The sequence below is a fragment of the Nipponia nippon genome, unplaced genomic scaffold (genome assembly GCF_047370975.1).
Source record: "Nipponia nippon isolate SJK-2023a ecotype South Korea unplaced genomic scaffold, ASM4737097v1 scaffold_3, whole genome shotgun sequence".
Taxonomy (NCBI): Eukaryota; Metazoa; Chordata; class Aves; order Pelecaniformes; family Threskiornithidae; genus Nipponia; species Nipponia nippon.
This window is the reverse complement of record NW_028262347.1, coordinates 51,942,618-51,965,083: the sequence shown is the minus strand read 5'-3', so window position 1 is coordinate 51,965,083 and position 22,466 is coordinate 51,942,618. Positions and strand designations below refer to the sequence as shown.

At 35.4% G+C, this 22,466-nt stretch overlaps 1 protein-coding gene across 1 annotated transcript in view; it reads right to left on the bottom strand.

Moving 5' to 3' along the window:
• CFAP54 (cilia and flagella associated protein 54) overlaps positions 1-22,466 on the bottom strand; it is a 119,606-nt gene that overhangs the window by 87,352 nt on the left and 9,788 nt on the right. The window contains exons 3-15 of the mRNA XM_087765659.1: positions 20,429-20,575; positions 18,161-18,332; positions 16,241-16,299; positions 14,756-14,899; positions 14,215-14,328; positions 14,016-14,117; positions 7,783-7,981; positions 6,632-6,727; positions 5,406-5,518; positions 5,122-5,290; positions 4,394-4,479; positions 2,281-2,415; positions 1,103-1,253 (exon numbers count right to left, since the gene is read on the bottom strand). Coding sequence (XP_087621785.1) covers positions 1,103-1,253; positions 2,281-2,415; positions 4,394-4,479; positions 5,122-5,290; positions 5,406-5,518; positions 6,632-6,727; positions 7,783-7,981; positions 14,016-14,117; positions 14,215-14,328; positions 14,756-14,899; positions 16,241-16,299; positions 18,161-18,332; positions 20,429-20,575 — 1,687 coding nt within the window. The remainder of the gene's footprint in view (positions 1-1,102; positions 1,254-2,280; positions 2,416-4,393; positions 4,480-5,121; positions 5,291-5,405; positions 5,519-6,631; positions 6,728-7,782; positions 7,982-14,015; positions 14,118-14,214; positions 14,329-14,755; positions 14,900-16,240; positions 16,300-18,160; positions 18,333-20,428; positions 20,576-22,466) is intronic.

The following is a 22,466-nucleotide window of genomic DNA, read 5'->3' as shown; positions in this document are numbered from 1 at the left end:
ACTGTCTCTTTCTCATAAATAAGAAAATCTATATTCACTCAGCATTCATTCAGTAAAAAGACTCTTCTCAGCATACACATGTGCTTGACTGGCTATTTATCAGCTTGTTTTGAGCAATGGCTCCTATTTATTCAGGGTTTTTTTTCCTCCAAATAGACATATTTAAACTGAATGAAAAAGAATAGCAGTGATGCTACAATGGGAATTCATCCAATCTCCATCAGTATGGTCTGATTTTCATAACATTCACAGAAAACAATACCTACTCTACCTGATAATGGAATAGTAGTGTTCCAAGATTTTCTTACTTTCATAAAAAGCAAAAGGTATTGTCATTCTCTTCTGTTCCTAGATATGCTCTAAAAGGGTCCTTAAAATCTATTCTCTAGCTACTGCAAAAAAATTACAAGAAATATGATTCATATTCCAAGATCCTACATCCACAACAAGAGAGAACTTTTAAAAGTATGTCAAAATATTCATATTTTACACTGTTAGTCAGGTTTTGTAAGAAAATTTGTTTAATGTGATTGGATTATATCCCAATAATGTCAACCAAGTTAAGTTCAATTTCAAAGATAACTGAATTCCTATACAAAAATCAAGATGTGTGTAGACAAGAGAAGCAATTTAATGGCCCAATAAAAGCAAAAGCTTCAGTATGACCTCAATATTTTCCTCTTCTCTTTGGCCTGCCACTAGTCAACCAGCACTTGAATGCTCCAAATGAACCACAGCACACACTGCCTTCTGCCTAGCCAATATTCAAACAACATATGAGTGATCTGAGGCTACTCTGAAGAGGCTAAGAGACATGTAGAAGACCTGTGGGAAGGGCGAATCATAAGAGATGTGATTCAAAAATGTATACTTCAGCAAAACTGGAAATGCAAGGAAATAGGGCATAAATCCTTTGAAAAGCAGGCTTCATTAGCTCTGATTATGGATGAAATTGTATGTAAAAAAAATTATTGCTCGACTCTCAACCATCTCTTTACAACAATTTTTGAATATGTATATTTGCAAAAATTTTCTACTCCGAAGAGTTCCAATCTTTAAAGTCGTTCTTGAAAGACAACTACATTTTTGTTGAAAACTTTACCTGCTTTTTTCTTAGATTTACTTGCAGAATCAGCTACATTTTCCAATATTGCACTTAGACGTAAGGTTACCTCTGCAAACATTACAACATTAGTGTCTGCTATGCTGCTTTTCGGAATTACTTCATTTATCATCCAGAGTACATGAACCCACTAAAAATGGGGAAAGCGGAAAGAAAAAGATTCAGAACAGAGTTAAAATACATTTTAGGAAGCTATTTGTGTATTACAGAGACAGATAGGATTTTGCACTCAAAATTGTTTAAAAAGATTCATAAACCTGGACACAACTCCTTTCTTTATTTGAATACCACTAGACTAAGATGCTGAATTTGTTCTGCTCCGAAGCCCCTATTTTTTCAGACAGCAGACTTTTTTATTTTAGAATATTGTTATTTTTTATTATTTTAGAAAGGTTTATGACTGTTCTATGGGCACATCTTTTATACTTTGTCACAGTGTGGTAAGCCTTACAGAAGATTTGATCATTTGCCTCTCATTTATCCCCATATCTTCCCACTTAAACTGTATAAAAGAAACCTGAATGCACCTATTGTACACACAGAGGAAACTGTACATTACCTTCTGGTGAATCTCTCAACAATTTTATTATAGGGGTCAGGGCCACAAAATTAACTCCTCCAGAAACTGTTTGGTCAGCACCAACTGGCAGCCCAGAGAAACTAGTGTAAATTATCCTTCCCAAGACTGCGTTTCACCAAGAGCCTCTCAGGCTCAGGAAAAGTTCAAGGTAAGGCTGTGCGTCTGTCCAGTGAGCCAAATCCTGTTGACCCTCATGTTCCTTCTCTTAAGCTGTAAGGTTTTTCCCTCTTTCTTCAATTGATCTAGGGAACTTTCTTGAACTATATTGGTATTTTCCACCATAACACACCAAATCCTGCTTCTTACATCATGCCCGAATGCTTTCACTATTTTAGCTTCTATCATGGCCCACTGTCAGAGAATGGGTTACTTTACTGGGCAAAGGCTAAGAAGTATTTTGATACCGGCATATGGAAGCACAGTCTGTTTATATAAAATGCACATTTTCAGTGAAGAAGATATATCTGCATTTTACCATAAGAAAATGTACATAGACTGGAGATCAGTATTTTTTATCTTGGCTTTACTATAACAGACTGCACTCATATTAAGAGAAATACATTATAATAAAGAGTACTTGGTAAGCTTTGTATTTGTGGATATATTTTAAGCAGTCACTTCCACTCTTTTGGATTCGCTGAAGTCCTGTTTTACACTTCTGCCACAAAAACATTATTACATCAACAAGTATTTCTTTGTCAGGCTGGATATTCTGGAAAGAAAAAAAACAACATAACTGTAGAAACAAGCATGTATATACAGTATAAAAACACTCTCAAAATTTTTCAAAGTAAATAAATCATCATATTTGACTTTCTTATAAGGGATGACAACATTTTGAAAGATTAAGTAATATTTTTTAAAAAGTAATTTCTGGTAGATCACCCAAGCTTTTCTCCTCCCAACAATCCAAGTGGTTTTAGCATTTGGGGGTTTTGTATTAACTTTTTTGTTGTCAAGCTCTTAAAAGTCACACAGACAAGGAAAGCAGTGAGATGAAAATTACATTGGAGAGACAAGCAAATTAACTATCTGTGAAATGTTGTAACAGTCGACACATTCTGGGGAAACTCAGTAATGTAATTTAACAGTTATATTAACTTTGGGATATTTTTTGTTACAGTATTTAAATATTTGCAGAAGATCTAAATTAGTAGGCTTCATTTTGCATTGACAGAGTACTTCCACAGGTTGTTGGTGCATCTCAGATGAGGGAGCAGTGAAGAACAACTTAAACTACTAGAAAAAAGGTTGGAGTGGAATAGCTAACTGAACGAAATGTTAAAACACATCTACATCTTATGAAGAGAATAATTAACAAATTCAAAACTCTATTCCTAATTAACACATTTTAAAAGGCAAACAAGTCCGTCTACACTCTGTTAAACACATTCTGAACAGTGATTAAGGATCAGTACATATCTTTATCAGCATTTATACCAGAGTTGGACTAGTATGTCAGGTCCAATGAAACTCAAACTTGCTATATCCACACTATCTGCACATTCATATGTGTGTGAGCATAAGATTTCAGGAATATTGATATTGAGAAGTGAGGGGAGAAAAAGACTGAAAAAGAAGTAAATCAAGATGACTTGTTTGGTGGCAGCAAGCTGTTAGATTAGCTCAGCTATATCATGTAACTTCACCATCAGTGAATTCACTGTTAATCAAGGGAGAATTTGTCTTTCTTCCCCGGACAGATTAGGTACCAAAGGATTTGTGGGAGACTGTATAAGAACCAGAAGAGTTTAAAACCAGGTAACGTGCCTCCATAATACAGTGGTCATGTAAAAAAATGACAAATCATGCTATCTAAAGGTATAACTACCTCACAGGCAGGATATTTTGACTAAAAATACTACACTAAAGCTAAAAAATGTGTATGCCACAGTTATACTCAAACTGGGGCAATATTAAAATTATATCTAAAATTAATTTTGCAGTTAAGACATATGCCATGTTAGCAGAACACATTTTTTCTCAGGAAAATTTTTCATTAGTCTTTTGGATCACTATTTTAGTGTAAATGCTAGTGGAGCCATTGCACTGCAATTTTTTTCCCCTCACAGTAGCACATTAAGGGACATCTCGGTTTGAGCAAGTAAGCTAAAAGTGGTTACTCTGGGAATAAACCATCAGATACATAATGGGATTATTCTGTCGTGCAGACTTCAGCACAAAATTCCCACTCTCTTTGGGTTTGTTGTTGCTGTTCCTTGCTTGTTTGTTTGCAGTGAGAATTTACCTTAAATTGCAGGCATACCGCTGCTATAAAGGCATTATCATTCCTTAGGGTCACTGCACCCATTCCTATAAATATTGCACAAACGTTTTCTACAGCTGAACATATTTGCCCACCTAAATCTAATATCAGAAACTTGATCTCTGCTTTATTAGCTGAAACATGCAATTAGCTCTATGATATTCCACATGGATTTAATATCTATTAAACATTTTTAAAGTAGCCTGAGTACATAGCACCAATAAAATAAAAAAAAAAAAAATTGAAACAAATGTTATTTTTTTAAATCACAAATTGATCACATCTTATGGGTATATTTTTTCATTTTTGCTATTTCATTTTTGTAGTTCGTTAATCATGCAACTGATTCCTTAGGTCTTAAATTATATGCATTCATTACAGATTATGTGATTCATTCAGAATAATGTCTCTAATTTTATTATACCTGCTTAGATGTGGAGACACAGGAAAATACTGTTGTTGCCAAAATCATAAGATCATGAGAAGGCTCTCCGTGCTTTAAGGAACCCTCTATATTCAATGTTTTTAAAAAAGGAAGAAAAGGAAAGGCAAGGCATTATTTCTAGTTACAAACCTATGTTTGAAAACATCTGAGTGAACTGACTTACCAATTTATGCCAGCATATAATATACTCTAAGAAACAGTAAATACAAAGGGGACAGATATTCCCAAGTTTATTCACTTTCTGTGAAAAGTGAGCATTGGTATTTTGGGGAATGGAAAGTTTTCAAGATATTTGCAGGTTTTTGGAATGTTATACAATTAAATTACAGCTGCTCTAACAAGTTTTTCTTGCTTCGATACCAAGAAATTTTACATAAATGGAGAAAAAGGACAAAAGAAAGTCAAATGTGTCTGTTTAACTTTTTTCCTGAAAACCTGTCTGAAAACATCCATTCATTTTACATCTTTGCATATAACATGATGTATGTTAAACATACATGCTATTTCATACTCAAGGAAAATGGTATGAAGTCATGTTTTGGCAAATGAAAACTGGACAAAATTCAGTTGGTTGCAATTTCTCAATTGCTAGTTTTTGTCATAGAATACTGCAAGCACCATATTAAATAGTTTTTAGATAATAAACAAAATTTCTTTCTGCAAAAATATTTGAAATGCAAACACAGCTATAACTGAACAACACTCACTTCTGAATGCTTCCTTCTTTTCAGAACCATCAGGCATCCTAGCTTCTTTGGTATTATTTTCACTAATAGAAAAACCATGTTTAAATTTTCTTGGAAATAGTAAAGGTCGCATCAGCGTAAGAAGTTTGAGTTCCATTTCAGCTTTCTTCCATGTTGGGTCATCTTGAGCCTAATTGACAGAAAAAACAATAGAAATTTGTCTTTAAAATATGTGCTTTGAATACTCTTCCTTACCCTCAAAGGAAAAGACTACATAAAGAATGTCTAAATAGCACCCGGATTACCTGAAGAAAATTAACAACAAATTCAATAGCAGAATCAAACACGTCCCATTCTTCATAGCTGAAAGCTAATTTTATAAATTTCACAGCAGCATCTCCAGACACCCCCTTTTCTCCTGCAGTGATGACAAAAATATTTTATCTTGTTTTAATATATATATTCAGAAGTTTAATTTAAGCAATAATTTGGGTATCGATAAATACAAAGATAAAACTCCACATATGTTTTTGAATAGTCAGCATAATCTTGAAGGATTTTTCAATAGCTCTACAAGATACAATAACTTTATTATTTTGCTCTAATATCTATGCTTATATACTACTTTAATGATGCATCTGCAATGTCCTGTTACATTCCAAAGAGGCTGTACTATTATTGATATTAACATACCTGTGTGGAGGATATCAAGGACCTAATCCTTTCTGTTGCAGAAAGAGCTTAAATCTGGCTACCACCCCATAATGACCCTTCTTTCCAGAAATTTAGTAAAAATAATGCATAGAAACAGGAACAATTTCTTGCAAGCTAGGTGAGGATTTCTCATTACTGCATCAGAAAATGTGCATGTACACATAGTGAGTCTATTTTTGCACTCTTCAAGTTTATCCAAACCACAGTAAGGCAGAAAAGGGATTCCCTGGTCCTTGGAACTCTAAGCAAGTGTCTTAGCTAATATATACAGCAGTGTTCTGCAGTCCTAAGAATATGCTACAGTCATTGTCATATCACTTGGGCACGTCGGCACTTGGCTAAAAGATGTTAGCAATATTAACTTAGTAACAGACAGCTGTTATTTTCCAAAGCAGCACAATGATTGGTCCAAGGAGCTCAACAAGCTTACGACAGTCCTTCTATTACTGCATCCCGCTTCTCTTCCATAAGGATGTACCAGGACATCATCGCAGAATTTGGCCTTTGAATGATTGTTTAGGCACATTAACATATCTAGATGAACTGCTATGCTAAATAGTATGTGATTACAATGTACTTATATTACTACATCCTATTTAAATAATGCTTGTGTTAAGAAAATCATAATGATATTTGTACATAATCCCTTTTGAATGCCTTAATATTAAATGTATAAACAAGCATATCTCACACAAAGAGGACAGCATTTTGCAGTCCCTTTATGCATAGAACTGCTACTAACATGAAAATGAATTCTGCTCACCAAGCATTTGCATCACTGGGTAAAGAAGCCTTTGAAAATTCAAAGTTAGTTTACCTGTTAGTATCAACTGCAGAAGGGTTGATGATGCATTAATTATACCAAAATGATTGGTGCAATGACTTCCTTGAATACCAGTACTGCTCACTCCACCTTTAACATAGACATTTCGTTATATCAGTTTATATTGTATTTGACTTGTTAGATTCCAATCAGCCAGTAATCATATCAAGAAAATATGATTCTGAAGTGTATTTAGTCTTTATATATTCTTTTATTAACAAAATATCTGTATAGCTATGGCTATATTCAGTCCAGAGCCCAGCAAAAAACAGTTTAGAAGGAATAATCAAGTCCAGTGTTTTTCTCAAGCTTTTAAATCTAACTTTGAGTGATTTTTTTGAAAAAAATACATGGAACACCAGGGTATCTTGACCTTGACTGGCTTCCACCCCACCCAGCTGTTCTCTCACTGCCTCTCCTCAACAGGACAGGGAGAGAAAATAAAATGGAAAAGCTCATGGGTTGAGATAAAGACAGTTTAATAAGAAAAACCAACGCTGTGTGTGCAAGTAAAGCAAAAAAAAAAAAGGAATTTATTCACTATTTCTCATAGACGGGCAAATATCCAGCCACTTCGTGGAAAGCAGGGCCTCAGGATGTGTAGCAGTTACTTGGGAACGCATAACCACTAATGTGCTCCCATCCGTTCCCTTAGCCTCAGGTTTTATTGCTGAGCATGACGTCATATGGTACGGAATAGCCGTTTGGTGAGTTCGGGTCAGCTGTCCCAGCTGTGCCCCCCCTCAACCTCTTGCCCACCTCCAGCCTACTGGCCTTTGCGGGGAGGAGGGTTGGAGAGACAGCCTCGATGCTGTGCAAGCACTGCTCAGCAACAGCCAAAGCACTGGTGTGTTATCAACAAACACTGTTTTAGCCACAAATGCAAGGCACAGCACCATATGGGCTGCTATGAAGAAAGTGAACTCCATCCTATCAAGAAAAGATATGCATAAATTACTGTAGATTTTTACTGATAAAACAGACAACAGAGATTGGCCCAGATTTTTATCCTAAATTTTAAGAAGATAAGAAAGATTGCCTGCTTTTACAGGTGCTATTATTATAAATGAAATAACAAAGAAAAAACTAATAAAGTGGAGGTCTGGGCTCCTCAGCAACACTCTTTTTGCTGCTTTATGCTGTACCTGAGAGGATTTCCAGGCCTGCAAAAAAAAGCTCTGAAATGACATCACGAATTTCGATTTCATCAGGAACAGGTGGAGTAGGGTGCAACACATGCCTGCTACTATCAGACAGAGCTTCCAGGATGGCAAGGAATTGAGCTGCAGCACCATCAAACATTTCTGTCAGCAGTCGTTCGGTAGTAGTGCGAGGCCATGACAACTAAGTAAGAAGAGGTAATGTAAGCCTTGTAATATCTAAACTGAGTTACAATAAAGCAAGGTTTCTTTCAAAACAGTTCTCCATCAGAAAGTTAAGTACACGTTTAAAACAGAAAATAATATACTGTAAAATATATTGTTGTTATGTATTTTATGCTTCAAAGGCATAGCAAAACCTCATGCTAAGTGGGTACAGTACTTAAGAAATGCCATAATTTCATAGCAACCACAGGCACTGCTACATGGTATTTTACTTAGAAAAAAATACCATAGAAATTATGAGTGAGATTACTAAGGCCATGTAGTTTAAAGCCACCCAGATCTCTCCTTATAATAATACAGACTTGACCGTAAGGAGCTAAATTCTACACACTTTGCAGAAAATCAGAGAAAGATTAGGATGGTCAGCTCTCCAGTGAAAGAAAAACACTATTATATTCTCTCACTTGCACATTTCAAACAACATAACATAAAAATACAAGGCAGAACACACAAAAATATATTTGCACTATTGACAGCTAAGAAATCAGAGATCTATATAAGAAAATATTTTTAAATTTTATTTCGCTGTTCTGTTTATATAGTTACAAAACCACTACCAGACATAAAGTAAATCAGAGATACAGTACTTTAAAATGTTGCTCATAGTCCATTAACATTTCAGTCCTATATATTTGGCTTTTTTCCCAAATAAAAACACTTTAGATTAGTTTCTAGGCACATTTAACTAGACAAAAATTTGGGAATTTCCTTCTCGCTTTGCTGGATCCACATCCTTTATTTTAGCTTCCAAATTAATACTCACAGACAAGCTCAAATGTGTACCTCATGAAAAAAACCCTGATATGTTCAATATCTGACAGCATTCAGAGTAGTAAAGCTAACAGGTTATTTTTGTTTTCTAATAACTTATATAATGTGTGAGCCTCATCAATACTACAACTATCTGTCTTTTTCAAAGAGGAACTATTTCTGCTGGGAGTATAGTATAGTAAAAGTAAAAACAAAAGATAGTTAATATTGGATATTGACGGAGCAGCTAATCCTGGAAACCCTTTCCAGGCACTTGAAGGACAACACAACCATCCAGAGTGGTCAGCACGGATTCACAAAGGGGAAGTCATCCTTAACGAACTTGATAAACTTCTGTGTTGAAATTACTTGCCTGGTAGATGAGGGGAGAGCAGTGGATATTGTGTACCTAAACTTCAGTAAGGCTTTTGACACTGTCTTCCATAACCCTCAGCAAGTTTGCAGGTGACACAAAACTGGGAGGAGTGGCTGATATGCCAGAGGGTTGTGCTGCCATCCAGAGGGACCTTGACAGATGGATAGGAACCTCATAACATTCAACAAGAAGTGCAAAGTCCTGCACCTGGAGAGGAACAAGCCCATGCACCCGTACCCAGCTGGAAAGCAGCTTGGCAGAAAAGGACTTGGGGGTCCTGGTGGACACCATGTTGAACATGAGCCAGCGATGTGCCCTTGCAGCAAAGAAGGCTGACAGTACCCTGGGCTGCATTAGGCAAAGTATTGCTAGCAGGTCAAGGGAGGGGATCCTTCCCCTCTACTGATGGGGCCACACCTGGAGTACTGTGTCCAGTTCTGGGCTCCCCAGTGAGACACATGGATATACTGGAGAGAGTCCAACAAAGGGCCTTGAAGATGTTTAAGGAACTGGTGCATCCCCCTATGAGGAAAGGCTGAGAGAGCTGGGACTGTTCAGCCTGGAGAAAAGAAGGCTCAGCAGGGATATCCTCAATGTATGTAAATACCTGAAGGGAGGGTACATAGAAGATGGAGCCAGGCTGTTTTCGGTGGTTCCCAGTGACAGAACCAGAGGCAATGGGCACAAACTGAAACACTTGAGGTTCCCTCTAAACATCATGAAACACTTTCTCACTTTTAGGGTGACCGAGTACTGCCACAGGTTGCCCAAATCTGACTGGACATGGTCCTGGGCAACCAGCTCTATGTGGCCCTGCTTGAGCAGAGGAGTTGGACCAGATGACCTCCAGAGGTCCCTTCCAACCTAAACCATTTTGTGATTCTGTGATGCACATTCTCCTAGCAAAAGAACTCCAAAATAAATTTTCAATTTTTTTTTTAATAAATCCTCATAATGATGTTCGCAGACTAAAAAAATTTCAAAACAAACTATAATTTTTGGTTTATATTTTGTGCAATTGTAGTCAATATATCTTTTTTCCCCACACCGCGGGTTTGTTTTTATGACCCCAATCTAGGAATCAGATCTATGCAAGCAGAAAGCAATATACATCACATATATTCCAGGAGAGGCTAAGCAGAAATTGCAAGTTTTCTTTAAATACCTTCATTAAAATGCAGAGCAGAATGGCCATATAATTTACTACTAATAATATTTTTGCCTAAGCATTGTCTTGTCATGTTTAGAAAATAAACATTGCACAGGTGCAGAAGAACCAGTGAAAGCTAACTTAAACTAAATAGATTAGACTAGCTTGTTTCCATTTTTCAAGGTGATTTAAGTACAAAACCAAATTCCACTGCATATGTACTAGAAGAAAAGGAAGAGCTTTAATTCTTTGCTAGTCCAAGCATAATGTGCTCTGTAACATGCTGGACTGAGCTCTAAATATAACTGTTCTACCTGTTATACTACATTGTACGTGTTCTATAATTAAAGAAGGAAATTGTTTTGCAAGTCAAAACATTAGGCAAAAATAAATGTCCCATATTTTTGCTTTTACTTGACACCTAATAAACCTACAAAATATTCTGAAATAATTATTAAAACAGTGCTTTCAGATTTTACATCATTCAGCAAATCTTGTAAAACTACAAAAGGCATGCAGAAACAAATATGAAAATTCAACACTATTCCTTCTTAAATAAGGTAACGAGAACTGTTGTAGCATGTTTTAGAAGCAAAAGACTTTTGGTGGGGGAGTTATAAGCAGTGTAATTTCTAACAATTTGTTGTTAACTTCAGGCATTCAGTTTTGTCAGAAAGTCAAACAGACACTGCAGAACAAAATGAATTACTGAAAATTTTTCAAGCTTCTGGAGATGAGATATATGAGATTCTCATTATGTGACAGACAGGTTCCTAGCAACATGACGGGTATCTGATGAGCAAACACCCTATTTGAAAGCATGATGAGTTCCTAATATCCTAATTGTTCAGCAAGACTTTTAGATGACCATCATTCAGAAGTACTTAAGTCTTCCAGAATCAACTGACCTTGAGAAAGTTGATCGGTACCTTTATATGTGCAAACCACACATACTTGAACATGTTGAGGTTTGTGCCCTATCTTGGATAACAGGAAATTTCCAGTAAGTGAGGTTTGGAACAGATCGATTGTGCTGTCCATGCAGCTGTTTAATATTAATTACAATTCAAGTTAATGATTTGAAACTGAAGTATCAGTTAATCTTTTAAAAAGCTTTGATGAATAACTTATGTAACAGAAGCATTCAATACAATCAGATTACATTTGTAACATACCGGTGTAACTTCATTATAATTTTACTATTAACCATAAGCAGTATCAAATGAGCAATCTCAGTTGCTTCTGATAAGTCTTTCTAATACAGCCCATTTTCTTTAAAAAAACCAACATAATATAGACTAATGGCAAAGAAATAATTAAATACAAATGATATCAGTATTGAACAATTATTTAAGACAGAAAATACATCATTCTTATTTCAAATTATTTGGCTTTTACTCTACCTAGTGCAGTACATGTTTTGACATATAGCTTATCCCAAAGTATTTTATGAATAAATTAGATAACTATGAACAAAAAAATCCAGATTTAACCTATTTGTTCAGCTCTGATTGTTTGAATCTGTTCTAGCATCAGATAAACTGTGGCAAAGATGTCACTTTGTAGTATCTCTTTCTTTTTAAAATGCAAAGAGATTCCTCAATTTTGTCATTATATTACGAGGTACATATGTAATGGATCTATATCTACACCATAAGAACTAAAGGACGATGGAATTTCAGTCCAAGGGGACCTTGAGAAACTTGAGGAAGTAGTTCTACTGGGAGAAGTGCCAAGCTCTGCATCTGGGGATGAATGCATCTGTACAGACTGGAAACCAACTGTCAGACTAGCAGCACTGCCAAAAAAGACCTGGTTGTTAAACTTGAGCTGGCAGTGTCCTCTCATCACAAAGGCATCAAACTGCAGACTGGGTTACACTAGGAGAACTGTAAACAGCACATTGAGAGGTTATTTTCTCCCCTTACTTGGAACTCATGAGGCTCCACCTAGAGTATTATGTCCAGTTTTGGGCTTCTCTGTGTAAGAAGGATGCTAAGAAACAGGACAGGGTCTCGTGGAGGTCCACCAAGATGATTAGGGGCATAAAATGTAAAAGAATAGGCTGAGGAAGCCTTAGTTATTCTGGCAAAGAGGAGGTTAATGGGTGACCTAATAGCTGCCCACAACTATTTGAAGAAGACTTCTAAAAGTAAAGAAGCCAAACTCTTCTGAGTAGAAACAGTATAACAAAGAGTAATGACCACAGTTTCAACTTTGGGGGACTGGACTTGATTACTTCAATTCAGATGACTCTGAAAGCACCAGGGATGACTTGCAGATTGGACATTAGGAAAAGTATGTTAATTAGGAGGGTAGTGCAGTACTGGAAGAGGTTATCTAGATTGACTAGGGAATCTCCTTCACTGAAGGTTTTGAAGACAAAGCCACAGCTGATTTGATCTATCATCGGCAAAAGTCATGCTTCAAGTCAGAGGCTGGACTTCCAGAAGTCCCATGCAACCAACACCTTTACTCCTACAATACTGCAATAACACTAATTCTTCATAATGTAGTATTTGCAAAAGAAAATAATTTACTCCGTAAAACCAAACTATATTTGTATCGCCATCAGCTAACAACATTCCACAGAATAATGCTTTTTATCACAAAAGGGTATCACAGTGCAAAGAGATCTCAATCTTTTGCTTCCATGCAAAGCATCCGAATGAGCAGGCAATATTACTCAGTAAAAGACTCTGGTTTGGGGAGCTTGCTGATTAGTACTTTCAGTTGCTCCTCTCTGACAACTTCCTATGGAATACTGCAGGAATTAAATTTATTTAAATCACAATTGCAAACAGTAGGAAAGCAGAACAACCATCTGTCCATCACAAAGGGAATAACCACCCAGATAGAAGCATCCTCTGGCACAGTGAAATCAAAATGAGAACTTTCTATTCTGTCTGTGCAGTCCTGCATCTAGGAAAGGTCTTGCATTCAAAAGACCTATCAACCTATGACCAAAAATGGATGATACAGTATAAGATGCATAACCATTATGAACCGACATAGTAGCATGATGGCATAAAGATAAACTTAACTACTAAAGTTTGATATATTAAAGTCTGCATGCTGACCAAAAAAGGAACAATGCACTCGCACAAAGAAGCATTTTCTTTGATTATTTATAATTCTTATCCCAATGGATCACTCATTTTTGGCACTGGCTGTAAAGAACACAAGGAAAGAGTGAAATTTGAGGAAATTCATTACTTCCTTAAAAGTCTACTTTGTATCCTGGATGCCTTTCTCTAATCCATGGTAACTTGCAGAAAAGTAAGTGGCCTTCAAAAAACAATCTCTCAAGACTTAAGAGAGTTCTCCAATGTAAGAACAAAAAATTTAAAAACGTGGTAGCTTTTTTCCAAAGTACCCTTTTATCTTCACAGTGATTTAACACAGCAGGGCAAACTCAGGACTCCCAAACACTTGGTATGAATTTGAAGAAAATTCCTCTTATTTTTATTGCCAGCATAATTGCTAAAGGAAAAAAATGCTAGAAAAATCACTATTTTCTAAAGTAGTAATTACTACATCTTCCTTCCTTTCAAGTTTGTTCTGAGTTTTAATAATAAATTATGTTAACTATGAAACTGAAAGAGTAAAACTTTCTCCTGGTGAATAGTACCACATGTATTAAGCAGAATTATATCACATATTCACCACATGCAAATAGTAAACAAAGAGAACGACTACACAAAATGTTAGACTTACATTTTTTGCTTCTTTCAGGCTAACTTTTAACTTAGGTCGAAAGTAGCTTTTCGGCTTTCTTCTGGATTCAAATACTGCTCTCTTGAAAATCATTACTGACATCTCAGAAAGAAAAAAGTAAGTAAATAACTGTGTTACGTGTTCTGTTCATAGAGACTGTAACTACTCTACCTGTTTATAATGAAATGCAGAATGATACCTTTAGAGTGGCCTCTCTAAAAATCTTTTTTGTCTCTGAATTTTCCAGCGAAGAACTGGTATTTTCTAATTGCTTCAGTTCATCAATTTTAATCAGACCACGGCGAGCAAATATCTGTCCAAAGTATTAAAAAAAAAAATTATACTCTGTTTTCATATTCTGTATGTTGGTATATGATTTTAGAATCATATTCTTGAATTCAGACAACTGCAAAGAGCTGCAATGAAAGCCAGGTCATGGACAACAATTGAAAAGGAAAAGAAAAGCTTTGCAAAATACCTTTTGTATATATGCATGGTGGCTGGCAACTACTTAATGCTAGAAGTCTATGACTATGATTATATTACAAAGTACTATTGCATTTAACTTTGAATTGATTACTCTTTTACATGTGGAAACACACCTCCACTTTGCAGTTAAATTTTGGAATATGGGCAGAACTCTAAATACATATGATCTGATAATAAGCAGGAATATTTAAATAAGTATTTATTTCCCATTTGATTGCATCTGAAATGCTACATATGGTAAATCAGGATACCTCTCCATGAATGCCGGCTTGACAATCAAAATAACACTGACAAACTGCAGTATACAGGGTGGCTCTCCACGTCAAATAATGTACAGATAAGAGCGGAATGGATGATTCCATACATATACTGGCCCACAGTAAGTATTCCAGGACCTGTATTGAAGAAATCCAGTTTTAAACTGAACGAATTTTAAACTATATAAATATACTAAAGGACACATACAAAGATTTATCCTCAGCTGGTAGGACAAATTAAAAGAGGAAAAAAAAATCACAGAAACTGTATTAATTTTTAACATGTTTTATTAACTACAAAGCATTCCTCCTGCATATTATTGTTTTTTTCCCCATCTGAAACTGTGGTCAGGCATTATCTTTTAGTCTCCAAGCTACCTTAACCACTCCAGTTCACTATAGCCTTGCCACCACACAGAGGTCCTACCCTTGTCTCTCATCTGCTCTTATCTTGAGAGTTTTTCCTCTCCTTTGTGTCAGCTCTAGTGATATTTTTTCTAAGTTGATTTTCAGCTAGATCAGCAAGCTTATTCGGGATGCAATGGAGTCTGCCTTCTTCGGTGACAGCCTGCACTTAGATTAATTTACAATCATGGAACTACACTATAGGATCTTCACTTTAGGGCCAACATAGTCATTGCACCAGTCTAATTTTAAGAATTAGTCCTACTAAATTGATTGAACAATATCTTCTCCTTGTATTTTCTTTGGGTCAGCTGTTCCCTAAGGTACACAAAATATGCACAACCTTAGTCCTAAATTAAATCAATATACAGATTTTCTTTTTGTCTGAATTAAAAGAATCTGAAATGCCTACGATCACTTCCTCTGTTTCCTGTATAGTAAAAGCCTCAATACGTTAAAGGAGGTGCTAAATCACTTCTGAATTCAATAAAAGATGCTCAAAGAGAAAATAATCTTTCCTGCTCAATAAAAGATTAATATAACCAACAGATAAGAAAATATACCGGATCTAGGCTGAGCCAGACTCTGTTCAAGTTTTAGGAGAAAAAAGTAAAGCTAAGGCAAACAAAAATTACATTCATAGTTAAAAAGAAAAGGGCAGGGGAGAAAGGCCAGGTCATTTTTATCAAGTATGTACAACTAAAAACCTAGCCACCAGGTGTCAGTACATTTCCACATTTTACAAAACAAAAGACCAATTCTTGGGATTTGATACAGTTGCCCAAAAAAAAGCATCCAGAGCCCTCTGAAACAGTCTAACATATCCCATCTGAAAGACCAGCAAGACATTATGCTGGGTTCCATTCCACAACGGAGGAAGAGCAGAGTCGTAAAGGCATGAGGGCTTAGAATTTGGCCATTTTGCAATCTAGACATTTTATTCCCTTGTGACAAATTGCTACTATTGGCAATGACAATGAAATAGATATGTCAGGGTACAGTGTTATGAAAAATACAGGTGCATTTTCCAATCTTCTGTAAATTTTTCAAACGTTTCTATTTATTTTGCCATACCTTAGCAGATTGACCTCTCATCATCAAATGTCTGCATATGGTGTAAATATGAATAGTACCTGCAAAAAGTAAAAACCATGTAAGTTCTATAATCCTACATGAAATTTGTTATGCTAACCAACTGAAACTTTTTCTTAACATCTGGGTTGTTATTTCCAGAGGCTGAAAAAATAAACTAGTAATTTTTCTATAACTACTTTTAAATTAGAGAAGATGAAGCCATTAAATTCTTGGGCGATATTAGCTTCAAAAATACCTACACAATGAAGTAGTATCATAAAAGAATGAAATCTTAAAAATGCACTATATCGAATTTTTATCAAATAACTGATAGAGAGAAAAATCTTATTTTTATTCCCAAATGCCAGCCTCTTTAAAAAAAATATTACGTCTCCTCACAGACCTTATGTGATTCTTTTAGTCTGTCATGCCTCTGTCCTAGCAGACAACACCACTATTATGTGATATTAAGTACGATAAGTGAAATGAAGAAAATTGATTGTGAATACAATTTTCAAAAGCATTAAAGTGACTTACAAATAAAATCCTGTCAAAAAAATTTACTTAATTTAGGCTATGTCACAAAATTCCTTTTCAAAAATCAGCCCTAGAAGTATAAAAGACATTGCAGTTCTGGGAAGGGGGGAAAGTCTATTCTTCTGTCTGTACAAATGTTCAGAAAGGGACACCTGTGGCAGCGGAAGGCATCACAATGTCAACTGTCATAGCTAGAAGGGTGTTATTATCCCAATAAGCAAGAATTGAGCAAGCATAATGAAGATTTTTTTTGTCAGTCAAATGCATAATGAGGCACAAAAACTATTGCCAGAAATTGCAGAAAAGTGCTCATGAACTGGGAAAAATCTGAGTTATCACCCAACATTTACTTCTAATCAGATTATTGGCTAGGCTTGGTACAGAGACCTGTCCCATACACAGGTAGTGGGACTTAAGAATGGCAGGTGAGTATATTTCAATTTTAATTCTTCTCCCATAGAAACAAACAAACAAACAAAAACCACACCTCAAAAGTAGGGACTGAGGGCAATGGCAGTCCCAGCAAAACAAAAGGATAAGAATTTTCACCAGTTATAGCTCAAACAAAGAGAATTTTCCAAAATTAAATTGAAACCACATTATCTCCTCAATTTATATTGCAACAATTGACCATAGTAGAATGAATTAATAAGTCTTTCGACTTTTGACTAAATAACATTGCCTTTCAAAGCAAAAATATACTGTTGTTGAAATAAAAATCTTGATACACCATTCACTGTGTATCTAGTTCATGGAAGTTCCATTTTTTCTTCATCTTTTTTCCTAATTCAAGCATTTATATGTAGCACACTGAAATCATATACAGAGAGGTACAAATTCCTACATGTCATATGGTATTTTTTAGAATAGTTTTATTATTAACTCCAGCCTTAAAGATCATTTAAAAAAAATACAAAGATGTAATGGACAGACAATAATTTTCTACTCTTAGACCTGCAACCCCCTTTAAAAAACAACAACAAAAAAAACAAAACAAAAAAACCCACAAAAAATATTAATACAAACATTTTATGGATAAAAAATCTTATGAGGTTTTTTTTAATCGGGTTTCACTCAAAAAATGCCCTTATTATGCTGTTAGATTTCATTTTATTAGTACACTCTAACCACAGCTATGATGAAAAGGATACTACTTTTACAATGGTCCATCTGAAAAAGGCACACTATGTAGAAACTTCAATTTAAAAATCCCTCATTTTAGGGAAAAAAAAAAAAAAACAACAAAAAACAAAACAACCTACTACAACTGAAGACTAACTAGAGATTTATCCATGACCCTTAGGTTGACCATAAAGAATATGTATAAAGTTTCCCTCCACAGGTTTGCTTAGCAAAGAAATGTAAATGGAAAGCCTGAGATACCATTGTAGATAAGCCAACACAAATTCTCCTGAGGTAGAGCCACTTGCATAGTGAGTCGTAATGAGGACAAGACATTGAAACAAGTCTGCAGGGACTCTTGATTCTGGAGATTTCTGTCACTGCTGCAAACCATCTGATAAATGCAAACATTCCTTTCTTGCAAAGCATGGAACTAAAACATATGGAAACATATGTAAAATTAATATATAGAGATAAAATAGATGCATATGTCCATTTTTACATCAGCGAAGTACAACAAAATGGTGAGTATTAAAAGATCAAGCATACCAGAAAAAAAATCAGCGTGATATTGAAATAAGAATTAGAGTGTGGAGAAAGTGCTCAAGCTTTAAGGTTGCTATACCGTTAGCCTGAGTCAGTTTCCACTGCGTCACAGGATGAAAATGCACCTAGTGCACTAGGGCTGCTGAAAGGGGCATAGGAAGAAAGGATAAATGAGGCATTAAACTGATATTCAAAGAATCTGGCTTTAATTCTTGGCTTCTCTGTAGACGTCTTCTGTAAATTAAGGCAAGTCTTAACTTTTCTGCACTTCTCCATTTGTATCACATATCTTCTTTCTCACTCTCATCCATTACTGTTCTCTTCTACAGATGCATTGTTCCTTCTCTTCCTTGTAATACCTAACATAATGTGATCTCAGTCTTGTCTGGAGTACAGTATCATCTGAACAAACCAACATGTGAGAAAATGAGCTAAGTGGGACACGGCCAGTCAATAACTATTAACCTCTCAGAAGCCTACTAACCTGGTAATATTTGAAATTATGTTATTTTTTGCAGTTCATTCACTGAAACTGGAAGTTTCAAGCCCTGAAACTCCATTTCTGTGATTTCCTTAGTGTTACAGTAAAAAACGAAAGCTAGATGCAGAAACCTGGCCAAAAAATTTACATATAAAGCCTTTAGATGTAACCATTTGACACTTTATCATTATCCATTTCCAGTTGCAGAGACCATTGTCAAACTAGATTCCATATCTGAAAATTCAGGGATATCTCGGTGTCTAAAGGCCAAGTTATAGAATGGGCATTTTAGTATAGACTCATTATAACATCTGGCACTATAATTGGTTCAAGGTCTGGGCAAACGTATAGAAAACAGGAGAAACCATCTCTGGAACTTCAAATTTATTTACAAAGCATTTTTTTAAAAAAACAAAATAAAATGGATTAACATAGTCTCTGATCACATTCTCTCTAGGAAGCTGAACTATTTTTGAAAAACAAAAAATAATATAAACAGTATCTCTTCTATCACGACATCTGCTTCTAGCTTTTAAGCAAACTGTCTGCTTTTTTCTCCTCACTAAACACCTATTTACAATCTAACTCTGACTAGAGGAATATGAATTTTATTAGCTCAATACACAGGAGATGCCTACAATTTCCTTTTGTTGCTCTTGATCACAGAATAACTCGCATTACAGAATAACTTGCATTATTTTGAAATATCCACCATGTGCTGAAAATAGAGCTTCTCAGCAAAGAACTGCTTAAGATAAAATCTAACATGTTTTTAGCATTCCCCCCTATACCTACTGAAACACTTTCTTCCATGGATAACAAATGATAAATTGCAAGCCTCTCCCTCAATAAGCAATTAACACAAAAGGATGCCAACATACTCTAGAGGTCACTCAGCTTCCCAGAGCTTAGAGCACTTTTAGAAAACTATTCAGCATTCTGCCTCTTTTTTTCATAGTGAGCAAGTAAGCTATTGATAGTAATGCAATCCTGCTTTTTTACTGTCATGAGCTTTTTTTACATGTAGTATTTTTGTACACTTATGGTACAAATTACAGACAATGTTTTAATTCTCTTGCACTCTGCCCAGTTCTTACATCACATTGTACAGAAATTTCTGCAACAATTGCCAGACAATTATCAAATTTTGCCCGTATCCTGATTCTGACAGGGGTGAATAGCAACTATTTCAGAGCAAAAACTGCTGTAGACAGTTACAGAATAACCTGTTCAGAGAAAATTGCCTTTTTAACATTAAGTTGATAGTGGTTGGTTTATGCCACAAAAGCAGATGCACTTATATCCTCTTAAAAATTTACAGCAAGTCTGGATGTTCATATCATACATATGACTGTTAAATCTCAATACAATCTATATAGACAAACTATTAAAGATTATTAATATTAATATTTAATAAATGTGAAGTACATTTGTGGAGGATAAAACAGGCTACTTATTTTGAATCTGTGAATGTCTTGAAAAAAAAAAAAAAAACCACCTACCGTAAGTGCTGCATTTTTGTCTCTGAAACCATTTGGGAAAAAGGTGGATTTAAATCGATGCACATCATCTATGATATCATCAAGGTTTACAGAAATGAACTGCTGAAGATATCTTCCATAGCACTGTAAAAGTGCCAACTTATATTCCTGAAGAGCGAATAAGATGTTATTTTTATAGTTTGTATATTACATTTCTATTTCTATAAAGCGTGTTATTTTTCATTATCTTTATGTAAAAAGGTATCAATGTGAAAAAGCAGCTAGAAGTAAAACACTGAATTTTCATACAAACATTCAGCAATGTAATTTCTAATGTGAACACTCTCAGCATATGAAAGGTTGAAGTACTTAAAAGAAGAGCTTGTGATTTGGGAGTTTCTGTTTATTTTAATCATAAATATGACATATCAGAGAACAATTGTAAAGTATGATCCTGGGCTAATGTAATAAACTCCTGGAATGTCCTGCAGCTTTGCAACAGTACTGATAATGATACTACACTTCTGAGAAAAGTACCTCATAATGTTGAACTTTATAAACAATATATAGACATCATCACTTCTGCCTCCCCTGTTCCCCTGATGTCAAAGACCTTCTTTTATAAAAGCAGAGAGGAAGAGAAGAGGAACTGGAATTTACATATGGCCAAGAAGTCAGCATTAATAGACCAGAAATTGCCACTGAGTCTTTAAGAACTGTTAACAAACAGGATGTTGAGCTTTATGTCTCATTCAAAATAGAGCTCCCCAGCAGCACGTGGAACCACTCTAACATCATGCTGAGACTATGGTTCAGCTCTGACTCAGATATGGAAGTGCCATTTACTGAATCACCTTCACCACTTCCTGCAGCAAAGATTATTTAGAGGTTTCTCTACCAACTTCACTAATTCTAGCACACACACACACCAGTCATGATAAATTCTGGGGAAAAAAGTAACTAATTTGTATTTGTAAAAATGATCCTTTAATGTTTAATCACAAAAAATTCAAAAGTATTTCCTTGCACCCACTTTTTTCAATATAAATTCCTACCACCATGGTAAAACCTACCCTGAATTTTTAATCATCTGAGGAGTCTAACTCATGTGGCCCTATCATCCTCTTTGCTGTGTGAAAGCAGCAGCCATACACAGAAACTTTTACTTTCCATGGACAGCTATGGGCAGTCAGTCACTTGTGTAATCTAATACATAGATTCAGGCTGTACTCTTAGAATCTGAAGCCACGGATCAGAATCCTATTAAGTTAGTTACTAATATATAGCAAAAAGGTAATTTCTCTCCCAAACAGTTTAAAATATATGTATAAGACCAGAGATAACAGGCGGATACAGGCAGAGAGGGAGCGGAAAAAAATGAGTCAGTGCTGATCAGTATGATGACTAATGGGCTAACTAATTTGACATAACTAATATGACATAATGAATTTAGGTGTGTCCCAAAAGATACATAGCAGATGTATAATAGAAAATAATCTAAAGTGAGAAGGCACTAAAAAAATAGGAGGAGGACAGAAAGTTAAGTTCATGCTTATCCACTGACTAATCATAGTCAATAATTAATTTTAAAGACTATGCATCATTAAGTATTATATAACATAAAGGTCGCTTAAAATTCAACTGGGAGTTGAATTTTTCAGCTAGGAGTCAGGAGTTTCAACTAGGAGTCAAGAGGGGTACTTATGGAACAGGGTCTACCCCACCTATCAGAGCTTGGTGTTACACCACATTCAGCTTTCCAGTAAGGCAATAATTTGTAACTAACATCCATCACATATTTTTTGTTTGCATTTTCTCCAGGGAAAAAATGGATACAATGAAAACTAAATTTGTAAAGTCAAAGAAATGCACGTAAAAATGGGAGTTTTAAAGAAATGCAATTAAAAATGAGAGTTCCAAGGGCAGCTCATTTTAAAGTTCTAGGCTGGCCAGCAAAACAACTTTTTCTATGACACTGCTAACTTTACCTTCACTGTAGAAAACCACATTACAGCAGAGAACTGAAGTTGCAAGCAGAAGTCTTTACTCAGAATTCTAG